General features: G+C 38.7%; 2 protein-coding genes across 2 annotated transcripts in view; one reads left to right on the top strand and one right to left on the bottom strand.

Moving 5' to 3' along the window:
• Positions 1 to 2,816: 2,816 nt before the first annotated feature.
• Positions 2,817 to 5,435, top strand: LOC140246760 (CD180 antigen-like). The gene has a single exon (XM_072326096.1). It carries the CDS (start codon positions 2,817 to 2,819, stop codon positions 5,433 to 5,435), a length of 2,619 nt encoding a protein of 872 aa, XP_072182197.1.
• A 4,741-nt stretch (positions 5,436 to 10,176) lies between these two features.
• The window catches only part of LOC140226324 (DNA-directed RNA polymerase III subunit RPC2-like), a 54,086-nt gene continuing 50,702 nt past the window's right edge, over positions 10,177 to 13,560 (bottom strand). Inside the window, exon 27 of the mRNA XM_072306817.1 lies at positions 10,177 to 11,830. Within this exon, the coding sequence (XP_072162918.1) occupies positions 11,701 to 11,830 (130 nt within the window). The 3' untranslated portion in view covers positions 10,177 to 11,700. The remainder of the gene's footprint in view (positions 11,831 to 13,560) is intronic.

Below are 13,560 nucleotides of genomic sequence, written 5' to 3'. Positions count from 1 at the left end.
GTGGAGGTGAAACCTTGAGTAAACCTATGTTTATTCATTTCTGTATTATTGTTATTACTCTTATTGATATCATTATCATAATTATTATCATTAATATTACCATTATTACTATCATTATTATTGGTACTATTATTTTCATTCAGGAGGGGGATTATGTTTTGGTTGTGGAGGCACCGAGGCAACGGCCAGTGCCCCCACCCCCCCCCCAAAAAAAAAAAATATGAAGACCTGACCAAAAGGAATACATTTTGTATTCTTGTCACCTAATTTCTGTGCACTTCCCACAGTTAGGAAAAAAAAATAGTTGAAAACGGTCTGAAGAAAGTATTTTTAGTTTCGTCAAGTCTGATTTTAGGCGTATTTGTTGGTTTGCGAAAGTTGAATTTCTATTCAGATTGTCAATTTGTGGGCGAACTCGGGTACTTTCCTATGTCGGAATTTTCTAGATAAGTGACGAACGAAAAAGTTTAAGAGGTTTGGTCTTTAAAAAAAAAAAAAAAAAAAAAAAAAAAAAAACGCTGTCCAGTGATATACATTCTACCTTGAAACATACCTTAATGGAATGAGAGCCAATTGACTCCGATATTCCTTTTTGGGCAATCTTTTATTTTTCTTTCTTTTTCATTAAAACAATCAGTTTATAACAAAATAATACAAGTTTCATTATGACATCATAATATTCCACGTTGTCAATATTACGAATGAAAAAGAAAAAAAATACTTGTGTATTATCAAAAGAGGAAAAGCAAAAGATAATGGGAAAAGAACAAATACATCAAACGGAAGGGAACAAGGCACACCCCTCCCCCTACTCCATAAATGTCCGGTGAACCCGCTCTGACTTACTCAAATGCTTTTATCTCAAGGTTTCAGTGCTGATACTGCTAGGGAGCATTAGTTTTGGGCGTATACGAAGGTACAAAAAAGCATGCAAACAACTACAAAAAACCTTAACAATTACATTCGACAGACTGCCAAACAAATTTTAGGATTTGTTTGTTTGTTTTTCCGGTCATTTGATATATTACTAGTACTCGTTTGGGAAACAAGTGCGAGGGTAATTTCTTTTTCAGTATCTGTGTTTGTCAGGAGATTGTCCCCTGACCATGCTTCAGAAGAATGATGTGGGTATTATGAGTGTGTTAGTTTGTTTGTTTGTTCGCCATACCGCCTACGTGGTGTATCAAAATTCACCTACTTTAGGGCAAACCTTCCAGAAAAAAAAAAAGAAGAAACTTCCAGAGAAGAGTAGAAGCACTTTCAATAGGGTGAGCAATGACCCAGGTGTATTGCTATGTCAATGCATATAGTATCGGTTGTTAGGCATATCACTTGGAAGTGCCAGGTTAGAAATATTAATATTACCATCACAAACACACACACACACACACACACACACACACACAAATGTCGTTTTGGCGACTGGTATGCCTCTGCTATAATGCATGGTTCTCCTAATAGGGTCTTAGTACGGCTTGACGGTGTTGGATGAATGGCTATTATCTACGAGTGAAGATAGTTGGGGATTTGAGAATTTTTAATGAACTTTTGACTCTTCAAGTTTGTGCATTGAGTAATTTTCAAGCTATGGAGAGAAAAAAAAGTGTAATTTCAGTATCAAATTGTAAAATAATAGCATTTTAACCTGGCTTTTAACACTTGACCTTTTGGCACTATGACTCGTTATAATTCCAAGGAAAATCACTGCCAGGTAGAGCATGCATGTACTATATATATATTTTTTTTAATGAGACCTTATGATGAGACCTTGAGTCACTTTCGAGATATTATGGAGGAAGAAGTGAAATATAGCACTTTCACTTGACCTTTGACCTTATGGCAAGAAACTTCCGAGAGAATCTTTGTTGGGTAATTCATAAATACAGTAAGTTTCAACAAAAATGCTGCAGGCATTGCATAAATATGAGGTGCAATTTTGCGGAGTTGACCTTGACCCATGACCCTGAAATTTCATAGACAATCACTGCCCGTCGGTACAAGTATATACACTAAGTTCCATGAAGATACCTCGAACCATTTGCGATATATGGAGAAAAAACGTGATATTTTAACAATTTCACTTGACCTTTGACCTTTGACCCTTGACATCATAAGTCAAAACTCTCTCGGGAAAAATTTTTGTTTGGTAGTTCATGTATACACTAAGTTTCAAGAATACATCTTGAAGCATTACATAGATATGGGGGAAATAGTGGAATTTTGAGCATTTGACATTGACCTTTTGACCTTTGACCTTGAGCACATGTACCAAAAGTTGATAGGCACAACTTCCCCCACTCATGCATATATGTACTACATGCCAAGCTTTATTAGGATGGCTCACACAGTTTTTTAGTCACCCTGTCCACAAAAATTTATTATGGACGGACGGACGGACGGACAACCCGAAAACATAATGGCTCCGGCACCACTTAGTGGCGGAGGCATGAAAAGAGTACCCAAACCGAATTGGCATATAGAGCGCTATAGCATACCTACTATAATGGCAAGCGTTTTACACACGTAGTGTGCCGGACTCTTGGCGTGCTTGCAATGGAGCAATGAATCCAAGATTGCAGGATATCAATTTGAACCACATTTCACGAATGATGGCGTAATATTGAAATGGAACAAATGATTAGTATCAAACAAGCAATCACATCAATGACAAGGATCTATCTAGGTGTTATAGGCATATGCCTATATATATGCCTCCATGATGAAATAGGTCATTTAGATTCCGCATGTAGTAACATTTTCTTTTGTTCTTTTCTTTCCTCTTCTTTTTACAGAGCACAGCGACAACAGCATTAAACATGCATTTTAAGGACAGCGCCCTTCTCGTTCTTTTCACTGGAATACACGTCTTCATCCCGCTGTCTACAATGCAGACGGTCTCATCAGAGAATCACGCCTGTCAGTTTCACAGGGCCAAGCGCAGCGCGAACTGCCGCTTGATGGGACTATCTTCCGTGCCACGGGATCTTCCCGGCAACACTGAGATTCTCGACTTGAGCTTCAACAGGATCACTACCTTGTACAACACATCATTCTTCCCCTACAGGCATCTAAAAGTTCTGACCATTGAGTTTAACAGCATTTCGTTCATAGATAGCGGAACGTTCTTGATGCTGTCATTTCTGCAGAGTCTAGATCTATCCAACAACAAACGCCTTCCGGCACTACGTGGGGACATGTTTGCAAGCATTGCTCTTACAAACGTTCAGCTAAATGGCAGTAACCTCGCACACGTCTCAGATGACATCTTCAGGGCAATGGCCACAACATCGGCATTGGGTTTGCGTAGGAACGTTTTGCAGAACGTTAGCTGGACCGATTGTCACAACGTGGCATTTCTTTTCGTGTCGCTTTCACGGAACAAGTTTGCGGAGATTTCAGAACAGTCGTTTGTAATGGGGTGCAGCGTAGATTCTCTCGATCTGTCCGAGAACCCGATACGACTCGTTAGTCCAGCCACCATATCGTCCCTTAAAGTCCGAAGCCTTGATATGAGCGAAATACTGCTACCAGAAAAGGAGCTCCATCACCTCTTCGAGGGTGTAAGGTTGTCGACAACAATAACATCCCTGTATTTGAGAGATATAGGCCTCACCTCCTTACGACCTGGATTATTCGGTGCACTACAGGGAAAACAGCTTCGTCTGCTAGACCTTGGCGTAAATAGACTTCGACAGCTCATCCCAAGAGGTTTCGAAAATTTGACCGACGTCTTTGAGCTGTCCCTTTTGGGCAACGAATTGGAAGCGATTGAACCAGTCCACTTTTCGGGCATGTCTTCGCTACGAGTGTTGTCCCTAGTAAACAACAATATTTCAGTCATAAATTATGACAGCGGCATGTGGCACACGAATCTCACCACAATTCTTCTCTCATTCAATAACTTTGAGAGAATAGGGACGCACGCATTCAACGGTCTGAAGAATCTGGAAGTATTAGATTTATCTCATAACAATTTGGACCCACTGACGCACGTTTCGCTTTCGGATCTAAATTCGTTAAATCATCTGCGTTTGGCTGACTGCTCGATCACAGGTGTACTTCAGCTGAACGTGCACTCGCTGAAAATCTTAGACTTCCATGATACAGAAGGAATTCCCCCACCTATGCTATCCCCCGGAATACTTCAAAGATACACGCCCCTACTACAGACAATAAACTTTGAAAACACTAATATACACGTTCTCGATCTTTGGGATTTTAATCGAGGTATATCCTCCTTCGAAGGGTTGGAAGATTTACGTATATTGAACCTTGGTCGTACCAACATGTTCTTCGTACCCGATGGGTTTTTCCAAAACCTGACCACTTTGAGAGAGTTATACCTACATGAAAGCAGGTTGTCTTTGAAAGCTTCGCTGCTTGAAGGGTTTTCCACTCTACAAATTCTCAGTCTAAGTGATAATGAAATAAGTCACATTCCCCACGATTTTCTAAAATATACAATCCAATTGCGTGATTTATCATTAGCTAAGAATAATCTACGGTTCTTGAACGGCGATCTGTTTCGAAAAGTGAATCTAACCCGATTAGATCTTTCATACAATAAGCTAGTCACGCTACAATTTACAACATTCGAGCCTATTCTACAAACTCTCTCAGTACTTGATTTGGGACAAAATCCATGGGTTTGCAACTGTTCTCTTGAATGGTTACCTAAGTGGGTCGCTAAGAGGTCTATCGAACTTGAATATAGTGTAGGAACCACATGTTCATACGAAGGCTCATTTAAATCCGCTGCAGGAAAACTTTTGATTGAATTTGATCCAGTTAGAGAGTGTGGTCCACAGTATGTACTCTACTTTTCATTGGTAGCGATCGCTGTGTGTACTACACTCGGTCTGGTACTGATTTACTGGAATCGCTGGAAGATCAGGTACAGAATCTTTCTGTGCAAGATCCACTTCATAGGTTACCGGGAAATCGTCCCAAGACAGCAACGGGAAGATTTCCAGTATGACATGTGCGTTGTCAGCCACGATGAGGACGAGGCATGGACGGAGGAGATCTTTCGACGAGGTCTAGAAGAGAATCTGCCTCAATTCAGCCGACTTGCTATTGGAGATGAGGCCCTGAGGCTAGGGATGTACTACCTGGATTCTGTCAACCTTCTTGTGGAAAACAGCTTCAAGGTGGTCTTTCTCATCAGCGCCAAAGCTCTCAAGAACCACATGTTCCTTCTCAAGTTCCGAATCGCCCTGGACCATGTTAATGAAGTCCAGATGGAAAAGATTGTGCTTGTGTTTCTGGAAAAAATACCGGACTCCAACCTGCCATTTTTAGTCCGTCTCTTCCTCAGTGATAATCGCGAGTACCTCATGTGGCCGCGAGACCCTGACGGGCAGTGCTACTTCTGGGAAAAGCTAGCAAAATACATGACAGTTAACAGATACTCTAACCCACTTGTTCCTCCATAGCTAGTGATAATTATCAACATGTTTGGTAGTATGTAAACTTATTCAAATAATCCCCTTACTAAACACCACTGATAAAGATCCAAGACTACCTTTCAAAGTAGGTCTTTTTGTTAGGCAGGAAACCTCATTCATCGTTCGTAACGTGTTTCTGTCGGAGTTACGTAGACAATAGATACACCTTTCTCCTTTGAGACATTACTAGGGAACTTTTACGACTCGGACGTTCAGAGTAAAAAAAAAAAAAATACAAAAAGAAGAAGTAAAAGCCTGTTCTGCGCATGCGCAAAATCGCTTATCAAAATCGATCTTGCGTCGTCAAAGATTTTTCATTGCGCGTTCTGGGCCATATTTACGTGCGCTCAATTCACCACGCAGGGATTTAACTTGATACACTGATCAAATGGGGGCGCCATTTTCACTTTTTGTGGGTTGCGTCTTGGCGGCACTTAAAGCTACTTTGCAACACGAGACATGAAGATAGAACTGTACAGCCAACGCGATCGTCGTCTAAACGTCCGCGTCACAAATCTAAAGCTCCCAATTTGTATAAGTCAGAAGTTTAACTCTTTCCCAGTGTTTAATCTCTTGGATAAGGCGTTTGCCTACTATGTATTTCACCAAGGCAGGACCCTTAAGAGATGCCAAGCTTTTCAACAGGCAAATTTTTATATTGGAATTATAAATTGAAATTATAAATTCTACGATTCGGCGCCCACTTTTAATAATGAAATGCAATTTTACTTGAATAATTACTCAGTATCACCTATTCCTTGTAAAAATGGAAGTTGAAAACTGGTATCATTTGAGGATTTTTTTTTTTCTTGGCCAGAATTTTGGTTATGGGTGAATGAGTCTACAATATCATTGTGACAGAATTTTTAGAGACCTCTGTAGATTACTATTTCTTCAGACAAGTATATAGCTGTATTAAAGATACAGCCATGTAATATTCTGGTGAAGAAAATAAACTGTATTTCGAGGCCTTTCGTATGTGTTATCACATTTCGAGCGTTCAATCTGAAGTCTTCTTACAATTAACACGATACAGCAAATAATACACGACTGGCAGGAGTGCAGACCTAGGAATTCCGTAAAGAAAACGGACAAACCCGCCCAAACCGATCGATAAATCGCCAAATGCCGCGGAACAATGAAATCAATTCTCGCGTCTTCGTTCCTCTCGCATATTAATAGCTTGTATATTATGTGGCGATTGACTATCAAGCGGCTTTCCCGTCTGTAAATTCATGCCTTTACGGTAATGTAGCTACTGGTCATTTGAAAGAAAAACAGTCAAAGATTTGTCATACAATTTACATCAAAGCAAAGCTTGCCATTTTCTCTACGATTTTGCTGACTATATGTCCAGCTTAACACAAATACGTGTATATAGTTGCTACATAGATTTGAAAAACAAAACGTTCTCTTATAAAGCACGACTACATTGGTGTCTCAGAATAATGTGGCACAGGCACAGGGGTTTCAACCATGGTAGGCCTACATAAAGAGCTAAATATAGTAGGGCCTAAATTGTTAGCATTTTAACATGGCCCTTAACCTTGAACTTTGACCCAATGACCCTCAAATTCTCAAGAGAATCGCTATCAAAAAGAACATGCATAAATACTAGTTAGTTTTATGGTGATACCTTGAGCCACTTTCTAGATTTGGAAGAAATTGAAATTTAGCACTTGCACTTTACCTTTGACCTTTTGACCTTTAAGGCAAAAACAAAAACCAGACAAAATAAAACAAATAATTCCCAGAGAATCCCTATTGTGTGATACATGTAAACATTAATTTTCAAGAAGAATCCTGCAGGCATTGCATAAATATGAGGGAAAAGTGAAATTGTGAGCATTAACCTTGACCCTATGGCCCCAAAATTCCCTACATAGTCACTGCAAGTAGGTAGGTCCCCTACACAGGGCCGGCGGAGCGTTTTACGAAAGTGGGGCCCACTTCTGGGTTTCATGAGCTAACAATAAAAAACCGAGGCTTTGAGAGGAGATTTTAATGAGAAAAACGAGGAATTGAAGTGAGGGCTCAAGATAATATATTGCTTCTTCTATGAGAGAATCGAAAAAAAAAAAAAGATAAGAGAAGTAAGGAAACAAAAAGCCTCTAAAACAATGTTCTCAAGATAACAAAAAAGAATATGGGAAGGATATTATAGTAATTATCATAATGGCAAGTTGATTTCACAGGATTGCTGGGTAGGAAATGAATAAACAAGTTTGTGTAGAAACAAAGAAAAACAAATCAAAACGAAACAAAAACAATCGAACTCAAGAATGTAAGATTCACAAAATAGAACATGAGTAAAAGTATAAATTAAATGTATGGCATCTCCATGAATCGTCACATGAAATACGCTGAGTTCTTGTTTATGCAATGCACATTCGTTACAACGAACGAACGCTGCTTTCAAGAAAAGTAAAACTTCACGTTAAAAAAAAAAAAAACATTAAATCGATGGTACCAAATTTGTTTTTAAAGAACACGGTTATAGCGAATCTTGTAGATTACGATGAGGGTGTCAACCTTGCCAAATTTCGTGATCGCACCACTGATGGCCGAGATCTCGGGACGGGGGGGGGGGGGGGGGGGGGGGGGGAGTGGGTAACTGCCCCCCTCCAGTTTTAGCATAGCCAAAAAAGCCCGGCCTAATCAGGGTTAAGACAATCATTCCAGAAAGAGGTACGAGTTTGATATCACAAAATACATCATCAATAATAGATACTTAATGATTAGTTATTCAAGTTATGTAAATTGGTTTTGAGGGGTATAAGAAAGATGGAGAGTTAGGATTATTAGAAACCACTATGTCAAGATATATTGTATATCTTAACAACTGTAGGAAATTCCTTTGTGAATGCATGATTCAGCATCTATTTTAAAGGTAAGCATAAGACTTTGGGATGATCACGTCTTACAAACGTCTCTGTAAAAACCTGCTGGACATGAAACAAATTCACACGGACGGGATACATAACAGCCAGAGGCACGCACACACCCTTCCTCCAACCCTTGCTCCCTCCCACTCTCTACAATGTCACACACAGAAACACACATAGGCATGTTTTAACTGTTCTGTATGTCCATCACACTTTGGCCCTAATTCACAAAGGTGGTACAATTGAAACCATGGTTTAAACCATGGACAATTTGTATGGAATGCCACTGTCGCATGGCCCATTTCGTTACAAAATCAGTCATTTTGTTGACGAAATGACTGAAATGACAATTTCATTAGCCAAATGTTTATTTCATTAATGAAATGATCATTTTGTTGACTGATTTCGTAATGAAATACTTAGGCCATGCCACACTTGGCGTTCCATACAAATTGTCTATAGTCAAAACCACAGTTTCAATGTACCACCTTCATGAATTCGGGCATTTCAGACACACATGTATACACATCTTGTACATGTACTAACATTATTTCCCCCCTCCCCTCTCTCTCTCTCTTGCCATCTCTTCCTCACTCTTTTCTCTCTCCCTCTATTTTACACATATACAGACACACCCACGCACTGCAAGGTCGAGTATTAACCCGTTCCATACCAAATTCTGGATTCCCCATAGCTTTAACCCTAAAAGGACCGGGAGGGGGTTGATCCCTCGACATTTTCCGCGACCATTCTGCTGCGCAAATTTTTTTGACCGCGCCGCTCACTGACTTTTTACTTTCCAGTCCCGCACATCTTACGACACCATTTTTCACAAAAATCGGACATACCGTTACGTGCTGCACAATCTTTTATACATGCCTGTCAGACGAAAAATGGTTCAAAAATGTGATTTTGTGTACAAAGTCTATGCATATAGAGTTTTCTCTTATTCAAAAAGATATAATTATTTTCACTTTCAATGGCTAAAATCAATTAATTTTAGCATAACAATTTTTTTCTTTTATAGTTTGGTAGATTATGCGACAAGTAATGTGCCAATTTTCTGGGCGATTGCACGATCGACGGCCGGGATCTTGGGGTGGGGTGGGGTTGAATCAACCCTCCCCACGTCACAGAACAGGCCAAAAAGCCTGGCCTGGTTAGGGTTAATACACAGGCCACCAGTTTCCTGTATGGAATGGGTTAAAGGACAAGTTCACCTTCATTAACATAAAGATTGAGAGAATGTAGCAACATTAGTAGAACACATCATTGAAAGTTTGAGGAAAATCGGACAATCCGTTCAAAAGTTATGAATTTTTGAAGTTTTTGTGCAGTCACCGCTGGATGAGAAGACTACTGCAGTGTATGATGTCACATGCGTACAACAATATAAGGAAAATATAAAGAGAATTTCACAAAATTTCATCTTTTGAAAAAAATACACATTCCCTTGACTCGTTACTGACATATGTTATGGGTAATATTATTCCCACTGCCTTTAGAAAGAGGCAAGTCAAGTACTCTTTTATTATGCGAAAAAATGAAAATATGTTGAATTTTCTTTACATTTTCTTTATACTGTTGTACTCATATATGACATCACGGGCCTTAGTAGTCTTCTCATCCAGCGGTTCCTACACAAAAATTTTAAAAATTCATAACTTTTGCATCGATTGTCCAATTTTCCTCAAAATTTCACTGATGTGTTCTACTAATATTGCTGCATTCTCTCAATCCTTATGTTTATGAAGGTGAACTTGTCCTTTAATATCTGCATTGGTACTCCTGAATGAGCACCTTCACAAACAAGCAAGAAATAATACGGCCTCATCCTGACCAAATCAGAGTGGTAGTATTTATTGGTTTCTGATTTATCCACCAAGTTGTTGATTTGTCCACATTATACCAATGGCAAGAACTGGAGGACCATCAGAGGCAACAGAACTAACGTGAAAATGATTCTAATAGAATACTGTCATATTCAAATCATTCAAGACTATTCCATTTCAATCAGAGGTTTTTTATGGCATACTTTATCATATTGCGCCCAAGATTGTTTTAGACCGATCAAAATTTATTGCATACTTTGCAAGAGTGTGATGATTTTTATACCCATGTTCGGTGATTTAAAAGGTGCATGATCTAAATTGTTTGATATACACTTCTAGGAATGCAAAAGAATGTCTGGCCAAAGTTTAGCTTTGTTGAACTAGTACGAAGTAGAATTGAATGAAAGTTTAAAATATTCAGGCAAGACATGTCAAAAGTATACAACCTATTCATAAACTGGGTTTCAGGTTCTCTATGTGCAATTTGATGGGCCAATTGCCACCTAAAAATATTCGACCAAGTAGGGGTCTGCATTCATTAACTTTCCCACCATTGTCCTGTTACATCATGTGTATGAAATATTTGAGCCATGCGTCGGCATATCCATGCATCACTGTATCCCTATTTGTGTGTGGATCCATGCATTGCGAAGTCGTCACAAATTTTTCCAGCATTTTTTTTTTTCACCGACTGGATCCACAATTCAGAGCTTCCAGAGACTTGATGGGAAGGTTTGTTTAAAACACATGATGCTCAAGGATATTTCATACATTGGTGGCATTCAATGCACTCACTAAGTTGTGAAACAAGCGTAAAAGCCACTCGGCTGCTCTTCTGATAGTTTTTAGACTATTGCAACGATAACTAGTGCACCCAATTGTTCTAACGGACTTGGGCCACGTAGGAGCACTACAAACAGAACAGAACCGAAGTAAATTATGCCAAAGCATGTTATTATGCCACGTTTGGAGCATTAGAGCTCTCTGTGGAGTTAGGGTACCTCATGAGCTATTCTTGAACTCACATATTTGATCTGCACCCAGCATCCTTTTAACTTGCCCCATCCATGATGGTAATGAATCATGCTACTGACACACACAGTTTACCAAGTCCCCGACATTGCCTACAAGTGCATTTCCCATTCATTTTTAAAATGGCACTTGCTACTTTCTTACACTGGTTCCTTTCGTTTTAACAACCAGCTCCATGATAACTCACAGGTGGTCATACTCATGTTGATCAACACAAGCAGGTGTCTTCCCTGCGTCTGCATTTTCCCACACATTTCCCTTCTGGCATTTCCTTCATTCTTGCGCTAAGTTCTTGCTGACAGGGACTTCCCTCTTGCTCTGATTTTAGGACACATACTTCCTTCTTGCTCTGGTTTAGGATAAGTATCAGGTGGTAACATCTCCAACATATCATCATCATAGCGTATCTCCTTTGGCATACTGTAGCCGTCTTTCCTGCTCCTTTCTCTTCTCTTCTACTCTCGCTCCCTCCATCCCACCCCAGCTCAGGGGTGGCTCGGTCACTCACTCGGTGTACTTTTTCAGCCGCAGTCTGGGCACAATGTTCATCGACTGCAGCTCTTGGAAGAGGAGCTTGCAGGCGTACGGGATGCGGAGCGAGGAGATGTTCTGAGAGGACCGGCAGAAGTGGCACCTGAAACATCCATCAGAAAGTGAGAGAAAGATAGTTATATAGACAAGCCAGAGGAAGAGATATATATGGGGAGATAGAGAAAGAGTGTTTATGACACAGAGAGATATTGGAGACAGAGAAAGAGTGTTTATGACACAGAGAGATTGAAAGAGAAAGCAAAGAAAATGTGATAGATGCAGAAAGTGTGAGAGAAACATATATATAGAGAGATAGAGAAAGAGTGTTTATGACATTGAGAGATTGAAAGAGAAAGCAAAGAAAATGTGAGAGACAAGAGGCAGAAAGTTTGAGAGAAACATATTATATAGAGAGATAGAGAAAGAGTGTTTATGACATTGAGAGATTGAAAGAGAAAGCAAAGAAAATGTGAGAGACAAGAGGCAGAAAGTTTGAGAGAAACATATTATATAGAGAGATAGAGAAAGAGTGTTTATGACATTGAGAGATTGAAAGAGAAAGCAAAGAAAATGTGAGAGACAAGAGGCAGAATGTTTGAGAGAAACATATACAGAGAGATAGAGAAAGAGTGTTTATGACATTGAGAGATTGAAAAAGAAAGCAAAGAAAATGTGAGAGACAAGAGGCAGAAAGTTTGAGAGAAACATATTATATAGAGAGATAGAGAAAGAGTGTTTATGACATTGAGAGATTGAAAGAGAAAGCAAAGAAAATGTGAGAGATAGATGCAGAAAGTGTGAGAGAGACATATATAGGGAGATAGAGAAAGAGTGTTTATGACACAGAAGAGATTGAAAGAGTAGGCAAAGAAAATACATTATGTGCGGTATTTATAAATTTGAACAATTGTTAAAGTAGATGTACATTCACTGTATATTAAATGGTTGGGATTGTTTGATATATATGTTGAAGTAGATGTTGTTGTATGTACATGTATGTGTATACAGAATATGAATATGGTATTAGGTGAATTAAAGGTTTGTATGGAATGAATATAGAATTATAATATATCTTAAATACATCATACATGTAAGCTATTTTTGTATTTTGTATTTAATTTTCATTCTTATTTCATTACTTTAAACAACTGATAAATGCAGTGCATATATTTTGGTTAGATAATTGAGATCTCTGAGTCTTTGTTGAAGTTGATGTATGCAGATACATATGTAATGTACAAATGTGAATATATATCTGTGTTATTCGGAACAGTAAATGCTGGTGTACATAATGTAGGCATGTATGTAAATATAAGCATGTGTATGTATACCAGGTATACGTAGAACAGGAAATGAGTTTAATTTGCAGAAACTGTAAAAAATAAAAAAATAAGAAAAAATGTTAAATATCAAAATATTGAAGTTTTGTCATGTTTTGTTTAGCTTTCTTTGTTTAATTTGTAGAAATTGTAAAAAATAAAAAAATAAGAAAAAATGTTAAATATCAAAATATTGAAGTTTTGTCATGTTTTGTTTAGCTTTCTTTCTTTGTTTTTTCTTTAATATTATTGGATGTTTAAAAGGTTGAATATTTGTAGTTATGATATACTACTGTATACGCCATATATTTCACGAGTCCCGATGATTTCGCGAGTGGTTAAATTCGCAATTGTGGAGTCCTGTACTGAAGGTAGAAGTGTACACGCGTACGTCATATTCACATCGGGATCACAGTCAATACTTTCGCGTGTCTTTAATTTCGCGAATAGCACCTGACACCCGAAATTCACGAAAATAAAAACGTCGCCATATATTCGGCATATACAGTAATGG

This window comes from Diadema setosum, chromosome 3, assembly GCF_964275005.1.
Source record: "Diadema setosum chromosome 3, eeDiaSeto1, whole genome shotgun sequence".
Lineage (NCBI taxonomy): Eukaryota > Metazoa > Echinodermata > Echinoidea > Diadematoida > Diadematidae > Diadema > Diadema setosum.
Note: the sequence above shows the minus strand (reverse complement) of the source record. Positions and strands in the feature narration are given on the sequence as shown.